The following is a 22,295-nucleotide window of genomic DNA, read 5'->3' as shown; positions in this document are numbered from 1 at the left end:
CTTGAAAAGCCTACAGAGGTCTCACCTTTCGTTTGCTTTCCCTCTCTAAGGGCGGAAGTGAGAGCTGCTCATAGAAATTTGGGAAGGAATTCACGGTGCTAGCGCAGCAACCCGAGGCAGAAATAACATAATACTCCTAAGGTTGCTACTTTTTTTTTTTGTTTCTGGGTGAAAGCGCTGCTCCTCCTCAGTCAGCTACGCTAAGCTAATAAACTTCCCCATTGATTTGTACAGGCAACCTTATTTTCGGTACTATTGTAGCGGAACAGGGAATACGTATTCCCACGTAAACCCGGAAATTTCCCATTTTTTAAAGGTGGACTTCTCTGCATTTTCTTATCACTATGTACTATTCTTGACGAGGAAACCGGTTTCCTGTGGAGAAGTCACGCCTCCGGAAGTACTTTGTTTCCACGTGCCCGCTTCTATTTAAAAGAAGACTTGATGGGCGCGGCTTAGGCCCCGCCTACGAGGCACGTCCTTTAAAAGCCCCGTGTGACGCTATCGCGCGGCGACTTCATCTTTGTCAGTGAACAAAATGGCGCCGTACTGTGTCCTAGTCAGTCGGTTACAGGTGAGTCTGGTACCCGTAGACTCGGTTATGGGCAGAGCAAGCGGTAGAAGCTGAGTGCAGCTCGCGGAGTCGGCTGTGGGGGTTGAGGCCTGCGCGCCCCTCGCTGCTCCTCGGGCTCGGATTCCGCTTCCTCGCTGTAGGTCAATGTGTCCCCCATGCCGGTCCCGCCTGTGACTCCCTGCAAGCGAGTAGGGATGTTTGCTTGGCAGTACCGTAGAAAGGCCTGGCATGCCAACCCATGTACACTAGCGAAGGCTTCGTGCTGTCTCCGGGGCTGGTGTGCTGTCTGGTGGGGCCCCACTCACGAACTCAAGGTGAGGGCAAGGTTACTGGGGTTCTGCGCCGCCGCTGGCTTCCCTCCACACTCGGCATTTATAAACGACGCATTGTACCGTTATGCATGCAGCCGTATTGATAGATGGATTTTTACAACCTACACACGGTAGGTGGCATAGGAATTCACTTCTCAGCAATAGGCCTCTTCCCTGTGGCTTGTTTCACACAAATAGTTCACCAAATTTCACGCTACAAATTATGCACAGAACTTCTTTTGGGTAGGTAGGACTTAACCTCTCTAGCCCTACAATCCTGTATACACTCTTATTTGGGTGAGCCACTCAATGGGGTGTCCTTCTGAGAAAAATGTAGAAGATTTTGCTGTAAAACATATGCACCAAATAGTCGAGCTGTAAATGTTAGATGTATTGTTACTTTCTATAATGTTTTGTAATACCTTTTGTTAAAAAAAAGTTGGTTTGTTTCAATCAACCAAAAAGCCCAGGCTTAGGCATGAGATGGACGTGCATAACTTTGTATGCTGCCTATCCGTAGTTCAAACCATGCTCAAGACAGTTTGCAACATAAAAAATACATAATTACACGCATAACAAAAGTAGACACAATAAATACCAAAAGTTCACAAACAAAACAATTTCCACATAAATATTTAAAATAGATAGCAAAAAAATTGATTACAGCAGCAACCCCGCTCAACAACCCCCCTAAAAAGTACCCCAGTCCAAGAGTCTGTTCAGCATCCTCAACTTTTGTAGCTGGCATCGGTCAGGATCCTGCCCGCCCAGGCCACGTTGGTAAAGGCCTGCAAGGCAGGGAGCAGGTCTTCCAGGATTCACAGCCAAGATAGACACCAACACTGTAGACAGGATGAACTTGAAGCTAAGATTGTTGGTTTATGAAGGAGATACCATGTGCAAAAGGGAATACTTACATTGGGGCCTCAATGGTGCTTGTTAATGGGTTCTGAAGACTCAAGAGATGCTGTTGCTGATACCAGCCTGTATGATACCTGCTTTACATTTTTCCCAAGTATAAGTGGGACAAATTTATTTCTCGGCACCCCTACTTCATATACTTCATTATCTCTACTTGTTGAAAAGTCTGCCTGCTTGACCATAATAAAGAACGTTGCCCAATCCACATATGTTGAATGTTTTCCCTGAAACAGTATCGTCCGTTGATATAAAGTCAGGTCTTGTTAGGGACACTGAAGACCCAATATGCAGCATACTGAAAACAGTTACAGTGGTACCTCGGGTTACATACGCTTCAGTTACAGACTCCGCTAACCCAGAAATAATACCTCGGGTTAAGAACTTTGCTTCGGGATGAGAACATAAATCGTGCTCCAGTGGCGTGGCAGCAGCAGCAGGAGGCCCCATTAGCTAAAGTGGTGCTTCAGGTTAAGAACAGTTTCAGGTTAAGAACGGACCTCCGGAACGAATTAAATACTTAACTCGAGGTACCACTGTATTTTCTTTACCAAAACTAGCTCCCTGCACAGTGATGCTTTGTCCCCCCCCCCCCCCCACTCCATTTATCCCTTAGTCACTTACAGTGAGTAAGGGTATATGGAGGGGGCACACTGTGATTATTTCTACTCAAGAGGGCTTGCATGCTACTTCTGTACAGTCGGCTCTGAGGGAGGAATTTGTGCTGGATCTTCTAGCTGTTTGGTCCAGCAGCTGCTAATAAAGTATAAACCCTGCTGCTGAAGGTGCATATCAAGTGGTAGATCATAAATGAGTACACTCTTATACTGTTAATGGATACAGGTGGTGACCATTTCACATGGAGGTTCAATTCCTAGAATCCATGCACATCGGCAGAGCACGTATAAGCTCAAAAGAACCCGTGTCTCAGTGATCGTGCATCAATTGGACATTTCTAAAATGGTTACCGCCTGTACAGAGTTCCCTTTAAAAGTACTGGGAAGCTGCTAGAAGCTAGCTGTATTGTGACTATACTACACAGAACTATACCGTATATAGTAGCAGTGTGTGGGAAAGCATTTCTGTTCTGTTCTGGACAGTTCCAGTTTTATTTAAGAAGCAAGATACTGTGGAGGTGGCAAGCAGAGAATAGAATTGGAAAAGTAACAGCTGTGTCAGAGTTTTGAGAGGTATATGCCAACTTCAGGTAGAAGGAGAGATTGCACACCGATAAGCTAACAATGGAACGAGGCTTTCAAGACCAACTCTGAAAGACTGCTGTGGGGACTGAAAATTCAGTGACGTTTGGGGTTGCATCTTAAAATTAAAAGCAGTATTTAGAGTAAGGGTGCTAACCTTTGGCCTTCTAGATGTTGATGGACCACAACACCTCTTTCCCCTCATAATTAAGCTATCTACCTGGAATGTCTCATGTGCAAATTCTGTTAACATGAATGTCACACTAATTTCAGTGGGATTGCACAAGAGGCATTCCTGATGTATTGTACTTTTAGTCATGATGGCTTTGAAGTAACATGTGAACTGCTCACTCAAAATGACAATAGGAGCAGAAAAATGAGTGAAATCACAAACATAATGTTGCCTAGATTTGTATTTTGGATTATGAAGTGAACAGTTTTCCAATTGTAGTTCCATTTAACTAAAGCAATAGGCAGAAAATCTAATTGTGCACTGAAATAAAGATATGCCTTTTGCTGCACATAGAAATGCTTACAAAGTAGAGTCAGTGTTTTTAATATTCCGCACAAAGTGATGAATCTCAGAGAAGTCAAATTGAGGATTGGAGTCTTGAGTCACTTCCTTTCTCAGTAGAATTTTGTACTAAGGTTTTTCAGGACAGATTTATGCAAGAAATTGTGAAGGTGGCTGACCATTACTTGATCAGATTTGAAACTGAAAGCTGTTTTAAGATCTGCTGACTTCTTCAGTCATACAAGGACATAAAGACAGCTTTGGCTACAATCCTAAGTACCTTTACTAGGGAGTACCATTTGACTAAATAGGATTTACTCCTGAATAAGCATTATTAGGATTGCTGTATTGTGTTTGTCAGTCTCATATTAAAAATAGTCTTAAAATTTGAAAGCTGGAAGCTTACTCGGGGATAGTGACAGCAACTGACAATGGTGCTAATCTTTGCTTGACAAATAAAATTTGCCTATACATACAGTGGTTGCCTATCTCTTACTTGTGTGCATGGTGCTGTTGCAATCAAAATTCTGACACTTCTTTGCTGTGAACAGTGTTTCTAGATCTCCAGTGCAATCAATTAACTTTTCCCTGAAATCATCTACCCTCACAATTTTATAATTGTTCTGTTTTATATTTGTATCTGCATTTTAGCCTCACTGTGACCCTGTAAGGTAGGTTAGTTTGCAAGAGAACTAACTAAAAGCTGGCAGCTTAGCTATATATTCTGCCTGAACATTCATGATTTAAACGTGGCCTATCTACACATGCAGCAGAAGATGATAGTAGTAGTAGTAGTGCTTTAAAATGGATTGTACTACTTCAGATTGGAGATGGGGATCATATTTTTTAATGCTTCCCCATGTTAGGGGTGGGAGAAACACTCCCCACAAGTAGAAAACTAGGCTATGAGTTTTTCTTCCCCTGATTTACCTGTTTTTCTTTTTGCTGGGACATTTTATGTTTTTTTGCTATTCTGTCACTTCTCTCTCCTACCACTCTCCTATCATGTGTGTGTTGGTCAAGCCTTTGCTGCAAACTTTGAAGTGTGGACTTCTGGCAAGGATTGGCACTGGGTTGGTCAGTGCTGTTTGGAAAACTGGAGAGGTGCTGTTAGAGTGTGCAGAGGTGTACTTACTGCAAGCTTGAGAAGTTTAGGGAGTGGCTTAGCATATTGGGCCTTGAAAAAAGAAATTATTCACAAAGTGGTACTTCTAGTCTTCTTGTAGCTGCAGGTGCTCCCTAATCTTCAGAATCCCATTTGGAAGCAGCCAGTATCCTGTTGGCGGTAGCTGGTGAAAGCTGCTGGAGTTCTCTCGCATTTGACATTTTGTGGCTTCCAAGTATTTCTCATATTTCTCATTGTAAGGTCTACATTTCATTGATGGTGACAGCTAAGCACTCCCTTGTCTGTTTATTTCAGCAAGCCTTGAGTAAAGGTGTTCGGAGGTACCATGCCTCTCGTGTCCTGTGCCAGAGGGCCAAAGTGGCCATGAGTCAGTTTGAACCCAGTGAATTTGTGAACTATGAAAAGCTTGAGAAAAACATCAACATTGTCCGGAAAAGGTAAGAGTTGAGCTTGAAAAATGTCTGATTAAATGGCTGGGAGGAAAGTAGTTATTACAAAAATACAGTTGTATGCAAGATCTTGTAGTGGTAGTGGAATATGGAATATTGCTGGACAGCTTTCATGTATTGAGGCTTGAATGCATGTGGTGGCAAAAAATGTTTATTTCAGTTTCTTTCCCCTTTTCCTTAAAACTGGTTCAGTTCAAAATATTAGAAAAGATTTAGGCTTAAAGTAGTCTTAATTGCACAGGTTATTTTAAAAAGTGCTTGCTTATTACTAATACTTCATTTTAAATGCTGCCATTTTAACTAAGCACTCTAAAGTGGTGTGTGAACTTGTGGAATTCTGTTCTGGGGGGCATAAATTTAAAAATATAAAGCTTCTAGAAATAACTTTCTGTTATGGATAGTCATTTTTGCATCTTCCAAGCTTTTGGTAACCAATCTGAGTATGAAAATAATTGCATTAACTGGTTCATCCTTAGTAGTCCTAGCTGCGAAACTTTTAGGATCAAAGCAAAAATGACCATTATGTGCCCTCGCCTTCAGAGCTGTGAGGTAATTATTGCCATAGATCCTATAAGTCATTCCACCCTACCTGTAGCATCTAGGAAACCTAATCAATTCATGCAAGCTGTTATCATGTAACTAGTTGAGATTTTAACCCAAAATAGAAGGTGAATATATGAGTGAAAAACTGCTTTGAACGTCATACAAATTTATATTTATTTTACAAAAGGGGAAACATCTCAAATGAGAATTAGAGAAGCTAAATAGAACAGTTAGGAGTCAGTTCTGGTATAACATACCTGCTTTTTAAACCCTGGTTGAGCAAGCAGTTGTGGGCCGCAGGATTCTCTGCTTTCCGTCATGCCCTGAATCTTCTGGAGCACAAATTTCCCTTGTTAGCTCTAACATTAGAGTGTATGCAGCATCAGGATCTACTATTTCTAGCCATTAGCTCCTGAAGCTCTTTCCTCTAGCGACATACTTGCGTGTAGAACCTGACAATGAGCCTTCACCTGTGATGGAACTGGGATAAAGTAATGGGCTACAATGGAGTGGAGAACTTTTGGCCCTCAAGAAGTTGTTGGGACTACAACTCACATCACCTTTTACCATTGACAACCCTGGCTAGGACTAATGGAATCCAACCTGCCTGGAGGACCGTAATTTCCCTACCCTGGCGCTGCAGACAGGACCTTTATGAGTCTCATGTTAACATTTTGAAATATGTGACGTGGTTAAAATGAAGGAGCTGAAGACATAAAGTTCCCTGTTTCCTTCCCAACAGATTGGACCGTCCCCTTACCCTTTCAGAGAAGATTGTATATGGCCACTTAGACGATCCTGCCAAGCAGGATATTGAGAGAGGCAAGACATATCTGCGTCTGCGGCCAGACCGTGTAGCCATGCAGGATGCCACTGCCCAGATGGCCATGTTGCAGTTCATCAGCAGCGGGTTGCCCAGAGTCGCAGTGCCCTCGACCATCCACTGTGATCACCTTATTGAAGCTCAGTTGGGTGGCGAGAAAGATCTCCGAAGAGCAAAGGTCATTTATTTATATTTTACACCAGCATTTTATTTACTGGAGGCTTGCAGCCACATAATTGGCTTGTTTAAATCAATATGTGAAATTTCAGAACACCCCTCTTCCTTTTTGACCTATGGGTCACAATGCTGCAGTCACTGGCAGAATTCCCGTTTCAGACCTAGCAACCACTTTGCATGAGGTTGCATCTGAAATGGAAGTTGGGACTAAACGGATGTGGTGGTACAGACTAAGAGTCTCTAAACTACCATTAAACTAATGAAAGGTAAGCCTGCTAAATGCAGGGAAAACCTTCCTAGACCCCAGCAAGCCATGAGGATCCTGCATATTTTAATATTTTCCAGTCTTGCCCTTTAAAATAACTTTCCATCTTGTCACTTCTTCCTCTGAAATGTTTACCTTAGTTTCCAAAACAGTAAGGCTTAGAGCAATACTGCTGTAGTAGACACTGTTGTAGTTACGATAAAGGTACCTCATGTGATTTCTTGGGTTTGAAATGTTCCAGCTCAAGAATCTTTTTGCTCATTAAGTCAGCAAAGTAATATCTGGAGAGTAACCAAAAAAGCATGGGAAAGAAGTGATTTTTTAAATTTGTTCTGCATTTGGACTGTTGCATGTCAGGTTGAATAATGTAACAAATGTGCCCTCTTGATTCATAGAAACAAATCACTGCAGCATTTACAGAGAAAATCATCCTTCATGCATTATAATCTTTGGCATTGTTTTTATTTTTAATTGGCTCAGTCTATTACATTGGTGAGATCAGACACAGCATCTCATTTTGCATGTGTCTCAGAAGAATGTACATACATATATAAATATGTATTCTACAGGAAGAGCATGCAGTGTTTGGAAAAGAGTAGATTATTATACAGTTGTTTATATTTGCCATAACAAAAAAGAAAATGGAATAGATTTGTATACAACTCATGCAAGCTATACAATTAATCTCTGGATGCAGACTTTTTTTTAGAACACAACAGACAGGTTTTGGTTATTTATCCTGCCTGTCAACATATGCCTAGGAAAATTATAACTTATTGTAAGTTGCAACCAGCAAATTAAATAAATACCTAACTGCTTGGTATCTGACTGGGATGTCATTCTCAAAATAAAATCTCTGTACAGAGTAAAATCAAGGAATTAAGGTGAAGAGGGGGGTGGCTGGCCTCTTAACTATTTGGGCTAGAAACCATACCAATATCTTTACAGATGCACTTCATTTTTGTCTGTGTATAAACAGGACATTAATCAAGAAGTATACAACTTCCTAGCCACAGCAGCTGCCAAGTATGGAGTGGGTTTCTGGAAACCTGGATCAGGAATCATTCACCAGGTAAACTCTTTCTTCCTTAGCAGCAAGAACAGAACTTTAGTACATATGGTTTTGGAACATAGGAGGCGGACTTGCATTGTTTTAGACCGTTGGTCTGTCCATCTCAATAGTGGCCACCGTGACTGGCAGTGACTCTCCAGAGGTTCAGGCCAGAGGTATTTCCCTGCTCTACCTGGAGATGCTTAGGCATAGCCCATCCCCTCCTTCTTGAGAAATAACTCTCTGTACTTTGTGACATCCTTTGTGTGGGCGATTTTCAATCTTTCATATGAGAAGAACTTGCAACTTCTTTTTTTTTTGGGGGGGGGACATGTGGTCCTGCAGGGTGACTAATGTGTGCCACTCTGGACAGATTTTCCAGCTGTCCATTCAAGGTCATGCTGATCAGAGTGTAATTTGATATTTTGTTTTCTAGAACACCATTGGAAGGGTGTTTTTTTTTGGGGGGGGGTCTCCAAAATCCAGTGTTTTTTCCCTTGTAGTCGCAAATTTAAGAGAAAGTTGACAGGTTAGAATTGCAGAGTTGGACACTGCACCATGTCACTTGCATGTTTTTTTCCTGCTGAAATTCATTTTTGAAAGCAGGGACTTGAGAAGGGGCAGCAATGGATTTGTGCTCTCCACAATTAAACTGTGGCATTTTCTGTGCCAGAACTCACTCACTCTTTTAATGTAATATTAGTTTTCCTTTGGAAACTAATGGCTTTAATATATCCTATTAGATTTGACCTTAAGGTTAATTGGTCATAGTATTTTTTGAGCTATTTGTATTCTTATAATTAACTATGAATTTTTAGAGAGCAGGAGTTCAAGGGGAAACTTAGGAGATGGAAGTCTTTAAATTCATGTGATTGTGTCAGCAAGCTCCTCTTGTGTCCCTTACTGATGGCTTCTTTCTTCCCTACCCTGATGAGCATGACTCATAGCCAGCCCAAACTGATTGACCCTTCTGAATCTGCTTTAGTACTAGAAAAGTTTCCAAACCATTTTGGTAGTTATTACATCACCTTAGAGTCCTGCTGAGTTTGTCTACATAAATCTCTCCTTCTTTCTCAGATCATCCTGGAGAACTATTCCTATCCTGGTGTTATGCTTATTGGCACAGATTCCCATACCCCCAATGGTGGTGGCTTGGGTGCAATCTGCATTGGAGTTGGTGGAGCTGATGCAGTTGATGTCATGGCGGGAGTCCCCTGGGAGCTCAAATGCCCAAAGGTGAGACAGTGGAGCATATAAACGTTGCCTCCATGCAGACAGTTGGGATAGGTGAACAAGAGGGTTCTTTCTAAAGAAAAAAAGGGGGGGTTACAATATCAAAATATGCTGGTGTAAATGTATATCTATTGCTTGTAAGTGGAAACTCTGAATTTCCTCTCTTCCCTTTTTCTTATTCTTGTAGCTTGGAAGATACGCTGATGCCACTAACTTTAGTTAAGCATACCTGAGCTTAATAGCAGATAAGGAATGTGAATCTCTGCTCCAATAATCTCTCTTATATTTGCAATAAGGATATTAGTAAACAGCCATTTGAGAAACTGAATCTGCATACTTATTTTTGGAAGTGACTCTTTCTGCTAACTCGTTTTATTTGGTTCTTCAGGTAATTGGTGTAAAACTGACAGGTTCGCTGTCTGGCTGGAGCTCTCCTAAAGATGTGATCCTGAAAGTGGCTGGCATACTTACTGTGAAAGGTGGCACAGGAGCTATTATAGAGTATCATGGGCCTGGCGTTGACTCCATCTCTTGCACAGGTAGGAAAAAAGCACCTTAGATCTAGAAAATTTTGGACCATGAAGGCTTGGGAGCTGGTGGTAATGGTCAGATCAGTGACTGAGGATGGAAAGAAATTGTTGGTCCTTGGGAGTGGAATTAGAACATGACAAGCAGCAATTGGCTAAGTAGATCAGCAGTGTGATGTAGAAGAATCTTTGTATTAATCCCTAATTTAAACATTAAACATTATTGGTACACTAGTACTATAACATAGCAGTTGTAACAATATGCTAAAGGTAAGTAAACATTTATCAGTTTCAGAATTAGACCCATATGTAGTAGCAGTTGCCAGGACATTGCCATGTTCACCTCTACATAGCTCTAGGAATCGATTATTTCAGATACTGAATCGTGATCTATTGAAATATTGTGGTGTTTAGCTGTGATATATCGCAATGCTGAAAACCAGATATCACCCAGCCCTAACCAGGAGTGGCAGTTTCATAGGTCTGATGGCTCCAAGTGGCTCAAGTGAGGCTTGCTTTTCTGTAAATTCATGTCGTCATGCCCAAAGAGGTGCTATCTAGAGGTGGCTGTGTTTGGTCACTACCTGGGTCCTGTACTAAAACTACATGTAAATCTATAGAATAATTTTTTTTAACAGTTATTGGTAGTAAAATGTGACTTCTTTTCTTGGAAAAGACAGTACTGCTGCTATTAGAAGGGGAAAGGATTGCAGTACAAGTAGTGTATTAATCAAACTATCTAGTTTTTTTAACTGCATACCAAATCTCTGCTTTTAAGAGAGATTTTCTTATCTAACAAGCAGTAATACCTGGCTCTTGGCTGTTTATAAACTCATAAGTAAAATGGTAGACTGTAGCAGGTCAGTATACTGACTTGCGAATGGCTTTAACTACTTGGGTTTGAATCTCACTTGTTGTATGGATCACTTATTTCAACCACAGGAATGGCAACTATCTGCAATATGGGAGCAGAGATTGGTGCCACCACTTCAGTCTTCCCTTACAATAGCCGGATGAAAACATACTTGTCCAAGACTGGACGAGCAGGTAAGAACTTGTGGAAAGACGTCAAGGGGTCATACAAAACGGAAGGCATTTTTTCCTTTTCTTCACTGTTCTGCCTTGTGTGAAATTACGTCTTTCATTTGCGGGCTGTTTGTCTCTTATTCTAATTAAATGGATTTTAATTTCCAACATACTGCAAAGCCAAGAGGACTTCTGGGAAATACCTAAGGAAATGAAGCTGTAGAAGACATTTCATTTCATGAGTTAATGGGATAAAGCAAATCATGAATTCAAAGGGCTGCTCCCTTAAATTGTTTAACTGAACAGAGATGGTAGGCTATTGAGAATGGGATGGGGGGTGGGGAGAAGGAGAATTGAACTGCGTCATGTCGTTTAACCTGGTGCAGAGTTGCAGCTTGTGTCCTTTCCTCAGTTCATGTTTGTTTTAGGCAAACATCAACTGGTCAGGGCTCTTGTAGAAGGTAACTTATGCTATGCAGTTACAATCCTCTTAAGTAAATGTAGCTAGAATGAATGAACTTTATTGTTGATTAAAACATAACTGTGCCAGTTTTATAAACCATGACTCAGAGCTACATTCTCCAACCTGATGCCCTCCAGCTGTTGGTGAACTAAATCTCCCACCAGTCCCAGCCAGCATGAACAATGATCAGGGATGATAGAAATTGTAGTCCAACAACATCTGGAGGGCACCAGGTTGGAAAAGTCTGGTTCAGAGTATTGGAAATAAGCCATAACATATACCTGGTTTGTGTGCTTCCTCTGGCAAGAGGAGAATGGAAATGTCCTTGTCCCCAACCCTTTTGGGCCTGGAGGCACATTTTACAGAAGGAAAATGCTTAGAATCCCCCCCCCCCCCACAAACAAGCACAACATCTACAGTCCCCTAAACAGATTAAAAAAAGGGGGAAACATTCTCCCAAAATAGGCAACCCTCTCCCAACCAAATAGCTCCAGAAAAGCCCACAACTTAAATTTAAAAAAGAAAATGGGAAGGACAGGAGGTCTTGTTGGCTACTGAGAGGTGTGTACAAGGGTTGCAACCACATGGGGGACCTCAGATCAAACTATAGTTCCATGTTGTGGAAAAGCTCCATGAAGCTTGTTTCATTCAAGGTACCCAAAACAAGGAAATACAAATCCCAACTCAAATGATGAACCAAAATGCAAAATTGGGTACGAGCATATAAATTTCCAAATTAATATGCAATGTGTATAAATGTATATAACTTTAATCACTTTACATAAGTTTAATGTACAAAATATGGTGAATGTTTAATATCAGTCCAGTCCTGGAGAGCCCAGTCTAGGGACCTGTTCTTTACTGCTGACTGCCTTTTGGTTTATCTCCTCTTGACCTCTCCGTTCAGCTTTCTCCCTCTCTGATTTCAGCGATTGCTAGTTTGGCAGATGAATTCCAAGAGCACTTGAAGCCAGATCCTGGATGTCCTTATGACCAGTTGATTGAAATTAACCTCAACGAGGTAGGATACGCTTGCTATTTTTAAAGAAACAGTTCATGTAGGAGACCTAACAAGGGCATTTTAGATGATATATTCAAATGACATTGCTCAAGAGATTTGACATAATTCCTTTCTAAAGTTTAGTCTATATATCAGTAGGGAATATTGACTTGGAAAGAAGAAAAGTTATTGTAGCAACTTGAAATAAGGAAACTGCATATCTTGCTGACCTTTTCACTCCTAAAATCTAACCTAGACTTAAATTTTTCATATATTCTGCTCTTCCTGGTCCATTCTTCCTAGACTGAGATTTCTCAACTAAAAGTGCCTATTTAAGAACAAACATTTTAAAGTGCTTCTTGTTCATGAAAAATTCCTGTCTTGCCATCGTGTATAAAAATCGTGTTCTTGCAATGTAGTGGTGATTATTCAGAACTTTCTCAACTACTTGTGACATTCCCCCCCCCCCCCTTCCTCAAGCTGAAGCCCCTTATCAATGGGCCCTTCACTCCAGATCTGGCACACACTGTAGAAGAAGTTGGTGCTGTGGCAGAAAAGAAGGGCTGGCCAGTAGATATCAGAGTTGGTGAGTAGCACTTTTCCCTTGCTGATGATTCTCCAGGTAGCTTTTCTCTCCACCTTGAAAAGTGAGGTAACGTTACTTCAGCTGCCTCTAAGCATGCTCTTCATAACTATTAAGCCAGTTCCTGGAAGGAATGCTCCGTCTTTCAAGTATACAGGTAGCTCCAGTCTTGCATGTTGGGACTACAACAGAGCTTGAAGGTCCTCATTGGCTGTGGTCTAGAATATGCAGAACCTTCTTGTGACAAACCTGTTCTGTAAACATGAACATTCAGTATCCCACTAGGCGTCTTTATCCTTTCTTCCTTTAAGGAACATGCTTGAGCTATTTCACTCTCAAATTTAATTCCAAGGGGAAGCCGGCTGTTTTTCTCTTTAAGTGTTGCTCTAAGATAGTAGAGGTTAAGCAGAGAGCCTAGCTTGGAAATCTCTGGCAAAATAAGTACTGATATGTTACATGTTTCTTTAATTTCTTTCTTTTTTTTAACAGGACTTGTGAGGTTAAACATTTGGAGGTCTGTTACTGACTTTTCCATCTCATGTGCACAGGTCTGATTGGTAGCTGCACCAACTCCAGCTACGAGGACATGGGGCGCTCTGCCGCTGTGGCAAAGCAAGCGCTTGCTCACGGGGTGAAGTGCAAGTCTCAGTTCACCATCACACCTGGATCCGAGCAGATCCGGGCCACCATTGAGAGGGATGGCTATGTGAGTACTCTTGCGATGGCGCATCGTGGCCAGTATGTGCCTCCTGAAGAGTTAAGATGAAGACCACCATGTAGTTTTCTATTGGCTAATTCTGTTCTTTACCTTCTTCAGTCAAAAATCCTGCGTGACGTTGGTGGAGTGGTTCTTGCCAATGCTTGCGGGCCATGCATAGGCCAGTGGGACAGGTAAGAGGGAATGCATTAAACTGATTTCCCATAAGAAACAAATCCTTTTACATTGGAAATGAAATGAATGCAGATAAAGCAAAAACTTGCAAGCAGAGATCGTTCTCCCAGATCTCAAATGAACTGGTTAGCGGGAAGAAGATGTTTTAAATTGTTTTTCAGCACAGCTTTGGGAACGCTGGTTGCAGAGCTTTGCACGTGGGCTAGCTAGCTGTTCACAGCTTCAGGTCTCACATTTTCTGTAGATCTTGACAAGCCTTTCTCTTTTGCTTGACTTTGCAGAAAGGATACGAAAAAGGGAGAAAAGAATACAATTGTTACCTCCTACAACAGAAATTTCACTGGTCGCAATGATGCCAACCCAGAAACACATGCTTTTGTAACTTCACCAGAGGTATAGTATGCATCAGGTTTATTCTACAAGGGGAGCGGTAGGCATCAGAAAGTGGACCTGCTGCATTTCCTTTGGGAAAAGGATAAGTGGGCCTTTGAAAGCTCCAGAGCTCAAGCGGGGGAAGTATAAGAATTGTGGATAGCTTCCTTGTGCTTTAAAACCTATTGGCCCACAAGTCTTTTCAAAATGAGACTACAAATAGTTGTTCACTTGAAATTAAGGTGAGGAGATTATGCAGTTTAGTCAGGGTTGGTTTCAGTCTTGAGCAGACATGTCTTCCTTGTACCCTCACATTTCATGCTAATAGTAGGCTTTCCCTAACAAGTATTTCCTTGTGAGACGTCTGAATTATGGTAAAAAAAAATTAGATTGGAATTTTTAGAGTGACAGAATAGATTGAAATTTAGGAAATGGACTTCTCTCTCACCCATAACAGATACTTTTTTCAGATTGTAACAGCCCTATCACTCGCCGGCACTCTGAAATTTAACCCGGAGGTAGACTTCCTGACAGGTTCTGATGGAAAGAAGTTCAAACTTGAGCCACCTGATGCTGATGAGCTGCCCAAACTGGTAATCTTCCCACTTCTTGTCAAACTTGCTTCCCATCTTACATCACCAATTGGTAGGAATATTATTAAAGGATGATGCATTGGAAACAATGTTTTTGCCTCAGTATAGCTGTTAAAATATGAAAATGCTCTTAAGGTGGTGTGCAGAACATGAGTAGTAATCCCACTGGACAGAGACTGTTGTCTTATCTGAGTGAGATAGATGTGGGAGGTGGGAGCAGGCAGTCAACAACGACAGCAGAAAAGAGTTGAAACTAGGGAAGATTACATGATTCAAGGAACACCTGAAGATGGCCGAGCAGAGAGATGATTGATGGGGGAATTCCTTGAGATACCCTTTCTTTGTGATCCTGAAATACAAAATATGTGGCCTTGCATGAATACTATGAATTTGGGGGGGGGGGGGTTCTCTCTTCTGGATAAGGTTGGCTTCCTCCTTACATCCCTTTGCTTTTAATAATAATTTCCTTCAGGAATTTGATCCAGGACAGGACACCTATCAGCATCCCCCCAAGGATGGCAGCAGCCAGCATGTGGATGTGAGCCCCACCAGTCAGCGCTTGCAGCTCCTTGAGCCCTTTGACAAGTGGAATGGCAAGGACCTTGAAGACATGTTAATTCTCATAAAAGTAAGGAGGGGAGGGAGCCTGGGTAGGGATGGGAACTATTAGTTGTCCACTCACAGCTGGAATTGGGAATGCCTGCTTCCAAGGGTCCAGTGTCACACACTTCAGGGATGTTCTGAGGTATTCTTCTGCTGGAGACCTCCATACACACTGCCCAGGCTTGCACCCCAGGGAGTTCATTTCGGTGCTGCTAACGCAGCGGTTTGGCTTCACCCCGGAGGCATACACCTTTGTCTCTCAGGACAGACAGATGCCAACAATGTGTGATATCCAAATGTTCCTGGCAACTCACAGCCCGTAATTTATAAGGTGGGTCCTTGAACTTTATATCACAAGCACTATGACCCCAACCACAGTATTCAAGGGTAGGTTCCACTGATAATTTTCAGCTAATCTCATCTGATTATGAGGTTTAACCGTTTGCCAATTCAGTAGCTTTTAATGGAAGATCTAGGGGAAAGTTTAGTAAGTTGCGTATGGACGGGATTAAATATATGGAATCTCCACATTGGCATGAAAATCAAAGGATGCCAAGAATACTAAATTGGGGAATTGGAAACCCCAAAGCTTGTGGTGGTCCTCTATATAACTTAAAACAAATCGGAATAAAAAAGCATATCTCCTTTTGATCATATAGGGCTGTATCCAGTGTTAGTTCTACTCAGGGTTGAACCATTGAAAATAATGACCATGAATTAGGTCCCTTAATTTCAGTGAGTTGGTTCCATTTAAAACTTAGTTGGATACTAGCACAGAAGGCAGCAGCCAGACTGCTGACAGGAGCAGGCTGCTTGGCAACATGTCGCTTGATGATGAGATTTTGTTGCTGTTTAGTCGTGTCCGACTCTTCGTGACCCCATGGACCAGAGCACACCAGGCACTCCTGTCTTCCACTGCCTCCCGCAGTTTGGTCAAACTCATGCTGGTAGCTTCGAGACCTGAGAACTGATGCTGAGATAGCTGCACTGGTTACCAATTTGCAGCCAGGCCAGGTTCAAGGTTCTTGTGTTAACCCACAAAGCCCTAAACAACTTTGCCTTCAAATACCTTAAAGGACCGTCTGGTTTCTGATGGTGACCAAGGTCTTCCGATTGGGCAATTTGGTGGCCCACATACCCCTGAAGTTCAGCTAGCCTCTGCTGGGGACCAAACCTATAGTGCAGCACACCCTGTCCTGTGGAAACTCCTAGCAGTAGAGGTTCAGTAAGAGTCATCCTTGCTTTCAGGCATCTTCTGAAAGCTTATTATTCAGGCACGCCTTTCAAATGTGAGATTCGTTGCCAAGCCGCTTGTACTGATGTGTTTTTTATTGTCACGTTCAGTTCTTAAGTTGCATACCACCTTGCAATATTTTATATGAAAGTGCAGTTTTAAAATATTTAAATAATGCAATACACAATAAGCCCTTGAAACTGAAACATACCTCATGTTGTCAAAATGCTCATTCTTTATACCGAGTTTCTCTTAACTTGTATTCCAGGTGAAAGGTAAATGCACCACTGACCACATTTCAGCAGCAGGCCCCTGGCTCAAATTCCGTGGCCACCTGGACAATATTTCAAACAACCTGCTGATTGGAGCCATAAATATTGAGAACGATAAGGCCAACACAGTGAGGAACGCATTAACCCAGGAGTTTGGACCTGTTCCTGACACAGCCCGTTACTACAAGGTGAGACTTCTCTAAGCACCACAGGGGAAGGTGAATAGTTCCTAGCCGCATTCTCACAAATAGCACTGCTTCCTTCTCAAAACTCATTTCTGCACTTTAAACACCATAAAGCAAGAATAAAATCTCCTCTCAACTGTCCTGCAATTGTATAAAAGCCACCGTATACTGTAGCTACTGTGCTTCAGGCACGATGTCCTGCAAAAAAGGTGCTGTTCCACTTCTAGACACTAGAGGATGCTCTGGAGCCAAGGACTCCAGTCGGTTTGATCAGAACTTATATCCAGGGCCAAACTACGATCAACTGTCCTGTCAGAAGGATCCCATGAGAGGAAGGAGAGGAGTCTCCTTTAAGAGGGAGGGTATAGGGTATAGGAATGTAAGTAATAATAAAGATTCCAGCTGGACTGTCCCCTCGACAGGGCTATCTGCTACTTGCTGCCCTGTGTGATGGCTCCATATGGCTTGTCACATGTTGGTTTACTCATTTTGTGTGTGTTTAATGTACTGAAATTATTTGTATGTTTTATTGGAAGCATTGTACCCTGAAAAGTGGGATATTAAGAACCTGAGAAGAGTTCTGCTTGGATCAGACCCGAGTCCCACCTAGTTCAGCATCCTGTTCTCAGTGGCCACCTGGATGTGTGTGGGCAGCCTGCAAGCAAGACATGAGTGCAACTGCATTCTTTAATGAAATATTGTTTGTTACAATTGAACTAATTAACTATAGTAGAATAAATTAACCAAACTAAATAAATGCAACATAGGGAAAGGTCCGGGTAGTAAAGAGGGGTTATAGGTCCTTGGGTGCCCCCAGTTTTAACCACAAGAACTAGGGAAGCATGTTTAGCTCTTCTCTTCTTTCTTACGTGCAAAAGAAACTTAACTCTGTCCAGTAGTTACCTATTCTGATTGCCTTCATGTGACTTGCTGCTACCATTCATGGCCTTCAGTCTTCTTTTCCTTCAAAAGGTTACATGACATCTTATTCTTATTCCCTGGCGATCACTCATAGCAGAATAAGATTGTCTTTCATGAACATGGTCTTAACAGTGAGTCTGTAAGTGACTGTGGAGGCCAGTTCTGGATCCCCATGTCCTTCCACAGTGGGGACATAGGTTTCCAGGCAGGAGTTGATCATGGTGAGGGTTTGCCAAACGTGCCTTCCTCTTAGCACATTTCTCCCTTTTGTCCCGAGTTCGAGTGTCTGATAAGCCCTGGGATAAACCTTCATTCCTGCTTTGCCACAGCAGTCTCTTTCTTTCTGAGTACTAAATGTTTTGTGTGTGTGCATCTGCTTTGTTCACAGAAAGAAGGTATTAACTGGGTAGTGGTTGGGGATGAAAACTACGGTGAAGGCTCAAGCCGGGAGCATGCAGCACTGGAACCACGACATCTTGGAGGAAGAGCCATCATTGTCAAGAGCTTTGCCAGGATTCATGGTGAGAACCCCACTTTTTATAGAGCCAACTGAAGTGATATGGAGCTTATACGTACAGTTGGGTTTTTGTCCAAATCCAAACATTTGCTCCCTTAGGAACTTGTGGGTGCATACATGCTTAGATCCACAGCTATGCACTAGTGGTTTTCTGTAAATGTGTATCACCTCCGTTGTACTCAAGATCCTTCCACCATATATATCAAAACTTACATGTCCAAAGTGGAGAGTAATCAGCTTAGTTTTTGTGCTTTAGTTACATCAGGACAGTTCAGAGGGATTCCCTGGAGGAGAGCTGGTGTCACTGTGAACAGCCAGCTGTGGAAACCCTGGCGCATGTAGTGTGGCACCTCTGTCTTTGTAGTTGCCCTAAACAAAATTTAATAGCAAAGTGGTTGGGAGAGAAAGGGACCGTGATAATAGGATGTACTGGACTTCTTGCTGACAAACCAGACCCATAGGATTATGTATGATGTAGCTAGTTTTCTAGTTGTGGTTTTGTCTAAAAAGGAATGGGATGAATCCCATATGGTGGACTGCCAGCACAATTCAGAACACTGAAAGTGGATAAAGAGTGCCAGATAATAGGGGGTTACTAATTGTGTGTTGAAATATTGAGTTAAATTATAAGTAGTAGCATTTTACCTCTTTTGCAGCTTGCTGTAGTTTATTATTACAGTTGAAGTGCAAAATGTTGGATGCTGCAACATAGTGTGATTCTGTTTTAATCATGCTCTGAGTCATCTACTTTTTATGGCATTTGGTAACAGATTTAGACCTGTAAATGCTTATATCCAAATGGCTAATGGTACCGTCTGTGTTCACTGATCTCATGTATGGAATCCAACAATATAGAAGTTAATATTCTTATCTTCTCTCTAGTTTGCTGAACTCTCATTGCAGATAATTGTATACATGTATTAAGGGGAAAGAGGACCCTTCCATGATTATTTTGTTGTAAAGAAATGGTCCCCAATTCAGGGAGTTCCTTATTCTGGTGTAAACTCCTCAAACTATAATCCTAGGCCTTTAGACTTAAATTCCTTCTATATACTTTCTCCTTGAAAAACTGCTTATGTGTTCAGTGGCATGTTAAAGTAACAAAACTATTTCTATTGGCTGCACATTTAGAAAGCTGCAGTAGTGCATGCAAGCGGGTTAACAGTTCCAGTTGAAAATCTTAAATGATTTGCCTTTGGGATATAGAGACTTGCTTCCCTTTGTTTCTTCAGTCACATTTACTAATTTTGCTTGCTAGGATATCTGTTACTGCTTCTGTAGATGAAATATAGACTACATTGAAAAACCATTCAGTTACTTCTTGCAACAGGCTGCTAGAATGTGTCTTGAAAGTGATCTGCTGACTGTTTTAAGTCCAATGTTCTTAACAGAAACCAATCTGAAGAAGCAAGGCCTCCTGCCACTAACCTTTGCTGATCCGGCTGATTACGACAAGATCCACCCTGTGGACAAGCTCAGTATTGTGGGTCTGAAAGATTTTGCTCCTGGAAAGGTAATGGCCACAGTTTCTCAGCAATAGTCCTTCCTCTCCCTGCTTTTCTGCTGCATATTTGTAGTATACAGCTGTATATATCAGGGCTATTGTTCCACTTGAGTAGATCAATTTCTAAAGAACTTCTATTTTTTTAAAAAAATGCAGTTCAGATATTCTGGATTTCTCAGAGGTACCTGAACAAACAATATACAGTAATATCTTCGCTAACGTCCACCTTGTCTAGCATCCATTCCGGTGAACGTCTGTGGCAAACCCAGAAGTACCGGAACAGGTTACTTCCGGGTTTGCCGCTCATGCATGCACAGAAGCGCAAACCGCTCCACGTGTGTGCGGCACTTTGCCCTGCGTCCTTTTCGTCTAGCAGCTGGGGCTCCAGAACGGATCCTGGCCGCAACACAAGGTACGACTGTATTAGAAATCTAGAATCTTGGCTAGATTGAATGGATGAACTTCTTTACTTTGTACAGTATTCAAGTGCTTTTCTGTGCTTATGGTTCCAGCTTCTTGTTTTCCCATAAAATGGTGCAAATATTTTGCTGCAGATCAAAGTGTAAAATCTTGTAAAGGCAGACCTTTTTGCCCAGACTTTCTCTGACCCATAAGACTGGGCCCTTATATTACCGAATTCTGTATTTATAATGCTATGTTTGCTGTTTTGCTTTTTGTTTTATTGACACTGTTTTACTATTGTAGTTTCGTATGCCACTTAGAGATTTGAAATATCCAGTAGTTCATAAATGCTTTAAAATTATCTGGAAAATGCATAATTTATTTTGAGACAGATTTTTGGGTCTTTTGCATAGAATTCTTGCATTTGAGCTCTGATCTTTACCCATAACATCTAGCTAACGTTAACTGGATACATGATCTGCAATACAGTGGTACCTTGGGTTACATACGTTTCAGGTTACAGACTCCGCTAACCCAGAAACAGTACCTCGGGTTAAGAACTTTGCTTCAGGATGAGGACAGAAATCGTGCAGTGGCGGCACAGCAGCAGCAGGAGGCCCCGTTAGCTAAAGTGGTGCTTCAGGTTAAGAACAGTTTCAGGTGAAAAACAGACCTCCAGAACAAATTAAGTTCTTAACCCCAGGTACCACTGTACAGATAAGTAGGCAAGTCATGATTTATGTAGACCTGAGTTGTGAATTATGTTAACTAAATGGATAGTCCTTTAAAACAAAAGATCTGGGTATCTCACTCTTAGACTCAATTCGGCTTGCAAAAAAACTGGAAGAAAAATCAAATGCATTTTTTGACCAGGGTAACTGATAAATGATGCCTTTAGCTGTCTGACGGAACAAGCTGAGATGCTTAACCTAGTCCTAGACTTCTAATTTCTCTCCTTTCCTTCATAGCCCCTGAAATGCATCATTAAGCATCCTAACGGGAGCCAAGAAACAATTGTTCTGAACCACACCTTCAACGAGACTCAGATTGAGTGGTTCCAAGCTGGTAGCGCACTCAACAGAATGAAAGAGCTGCAGAAGCACTGAACCTAGACAAGTACACACATCCAGTGGACCTGATGACTGTCTCTATAAAAGTGCAATTCCACTACGATTCTTGACAATTAATGTCTGTGATCAAATGTTAACTTAGCTTCCCCTTTATTACAGTACTCACTTGCTGACATTAATGAGAGTACTCATTTTTTGCATTATCAGGTTCTGGCTTCCATAGCTGCCTATGTTTGGTGCATTTCAGTTGTCCCATATTGCTTTGTATTTATATTTCCTGATGATTTTTCTGCCCGATCATTTCAGTGATGGCAAAAGGATAAAAGATTAGAAGATTATTGTTCTTGTGGAAAACAAAATAAAGATTGTGACTGACTCATCTAGTCTTCATTTAGTATTCCTACTAGCACTCTGCTCAGCTTCGTAGTGGATATAGGCTGTAATATGTGGTTGAGGAGTCCATCAGGAAGCATACTATAAATCCTAGAATGTGGCCTCTATGTAGAATCAAGTAGCTTTTGTGGAATCTTCATTTTAGTTAGAATTTTGTTTGTCTTAAAGGTTTTAGTAAATATCTTGATATAGGGCGCAGCACCTGTTGCAATATTGAACCAATACAGTATTAAGATTTCCCAATTCCAGGGGATTTTACTCACATTTGGCAGGAATTTCCATACCTATCCTTCTTCTACATCTCTCTCTGCTCTTTTTCATGCTTTCTTATTTTGATACTTTCTTCAATATCTGGTTTTAAAAGGAATAAACAATTGTACAATAAAATTCCAACATAATATAGCACACTAGATGAACCTGCTATTGGAGTTTTCCCCTGGCTACAACTATTCAAAAAGGGGAATGAATCCCCCTAGGTTAGAAATCTAACATACTTGCTAGACCTCTGCTGGAACACCCATTGGATATTGTAATATCTTGGCTTTGGGATAACTG

At 41.6% G+C, this 22,295-nt stretch overlaps 1 protein-coding gene across 1 annotated transcript; it reads left to right on the top strand.

Moving 5' to 3' along the window:
* Positions 1 to 429: 429 nt before the first annotated feature.
* On the top strand, positions 430 to 21,726 carry ACO2 (aconitase 2). Its single transcript, XM_028746826.2, has 18 exons — positions 430 to 574; positions 4,937 to 5,079; positions 6,377 to 6,635; positions 7,879 to 7,971; positions 9,028 to 9,186; positions 9,572 to 9,722; positions 10,653 to 10,757; positions 12,129 to 12,220; positions 12,680 to 12,785; positions 13,331 to 13,488; positions 13,600 to 13,673; positions 13,956 to 14,067; positions 14,517 to 14,639; positions 15,112 to 15,267; positions 16,745 to 16,936; positions 18,243 to 18,375; positions 19,763 to 19,884; positions 21,246 to 21,726. Exons 1-18 carry the CDS (start codon positions 539 to 541, stop codon positions 21,381 to 21,383), a joined length of 2,352 nt encoding a protein of 783 aa, XP_028602659.2. The 5' UTR covers positions 430 to 538; the 3' UTR covers positions 21,384 to 21,726.
* Positions 21,727 to 22,295: the final 569 nt, after the last annotated feature.

This window comes from Podarcis muralis, chromosome 10, assembly GCF_964188315.1.
Source record: "Podarcis muralis chromosome 10, rPodMur119.hap1.1, whole genome shotgun sequence".
Lineage (NCBI taxonomy): Eukaryota > Metazoa > Chordata > Lepidosauria > Squamata > Lacertidae > Podarcis > Podarcis muralis.
The sequence above is the reverse complement of the archived record's forward strand: the minus strand, read 5'-3'. Positions and strand labels throughout refer to the sequence as shown.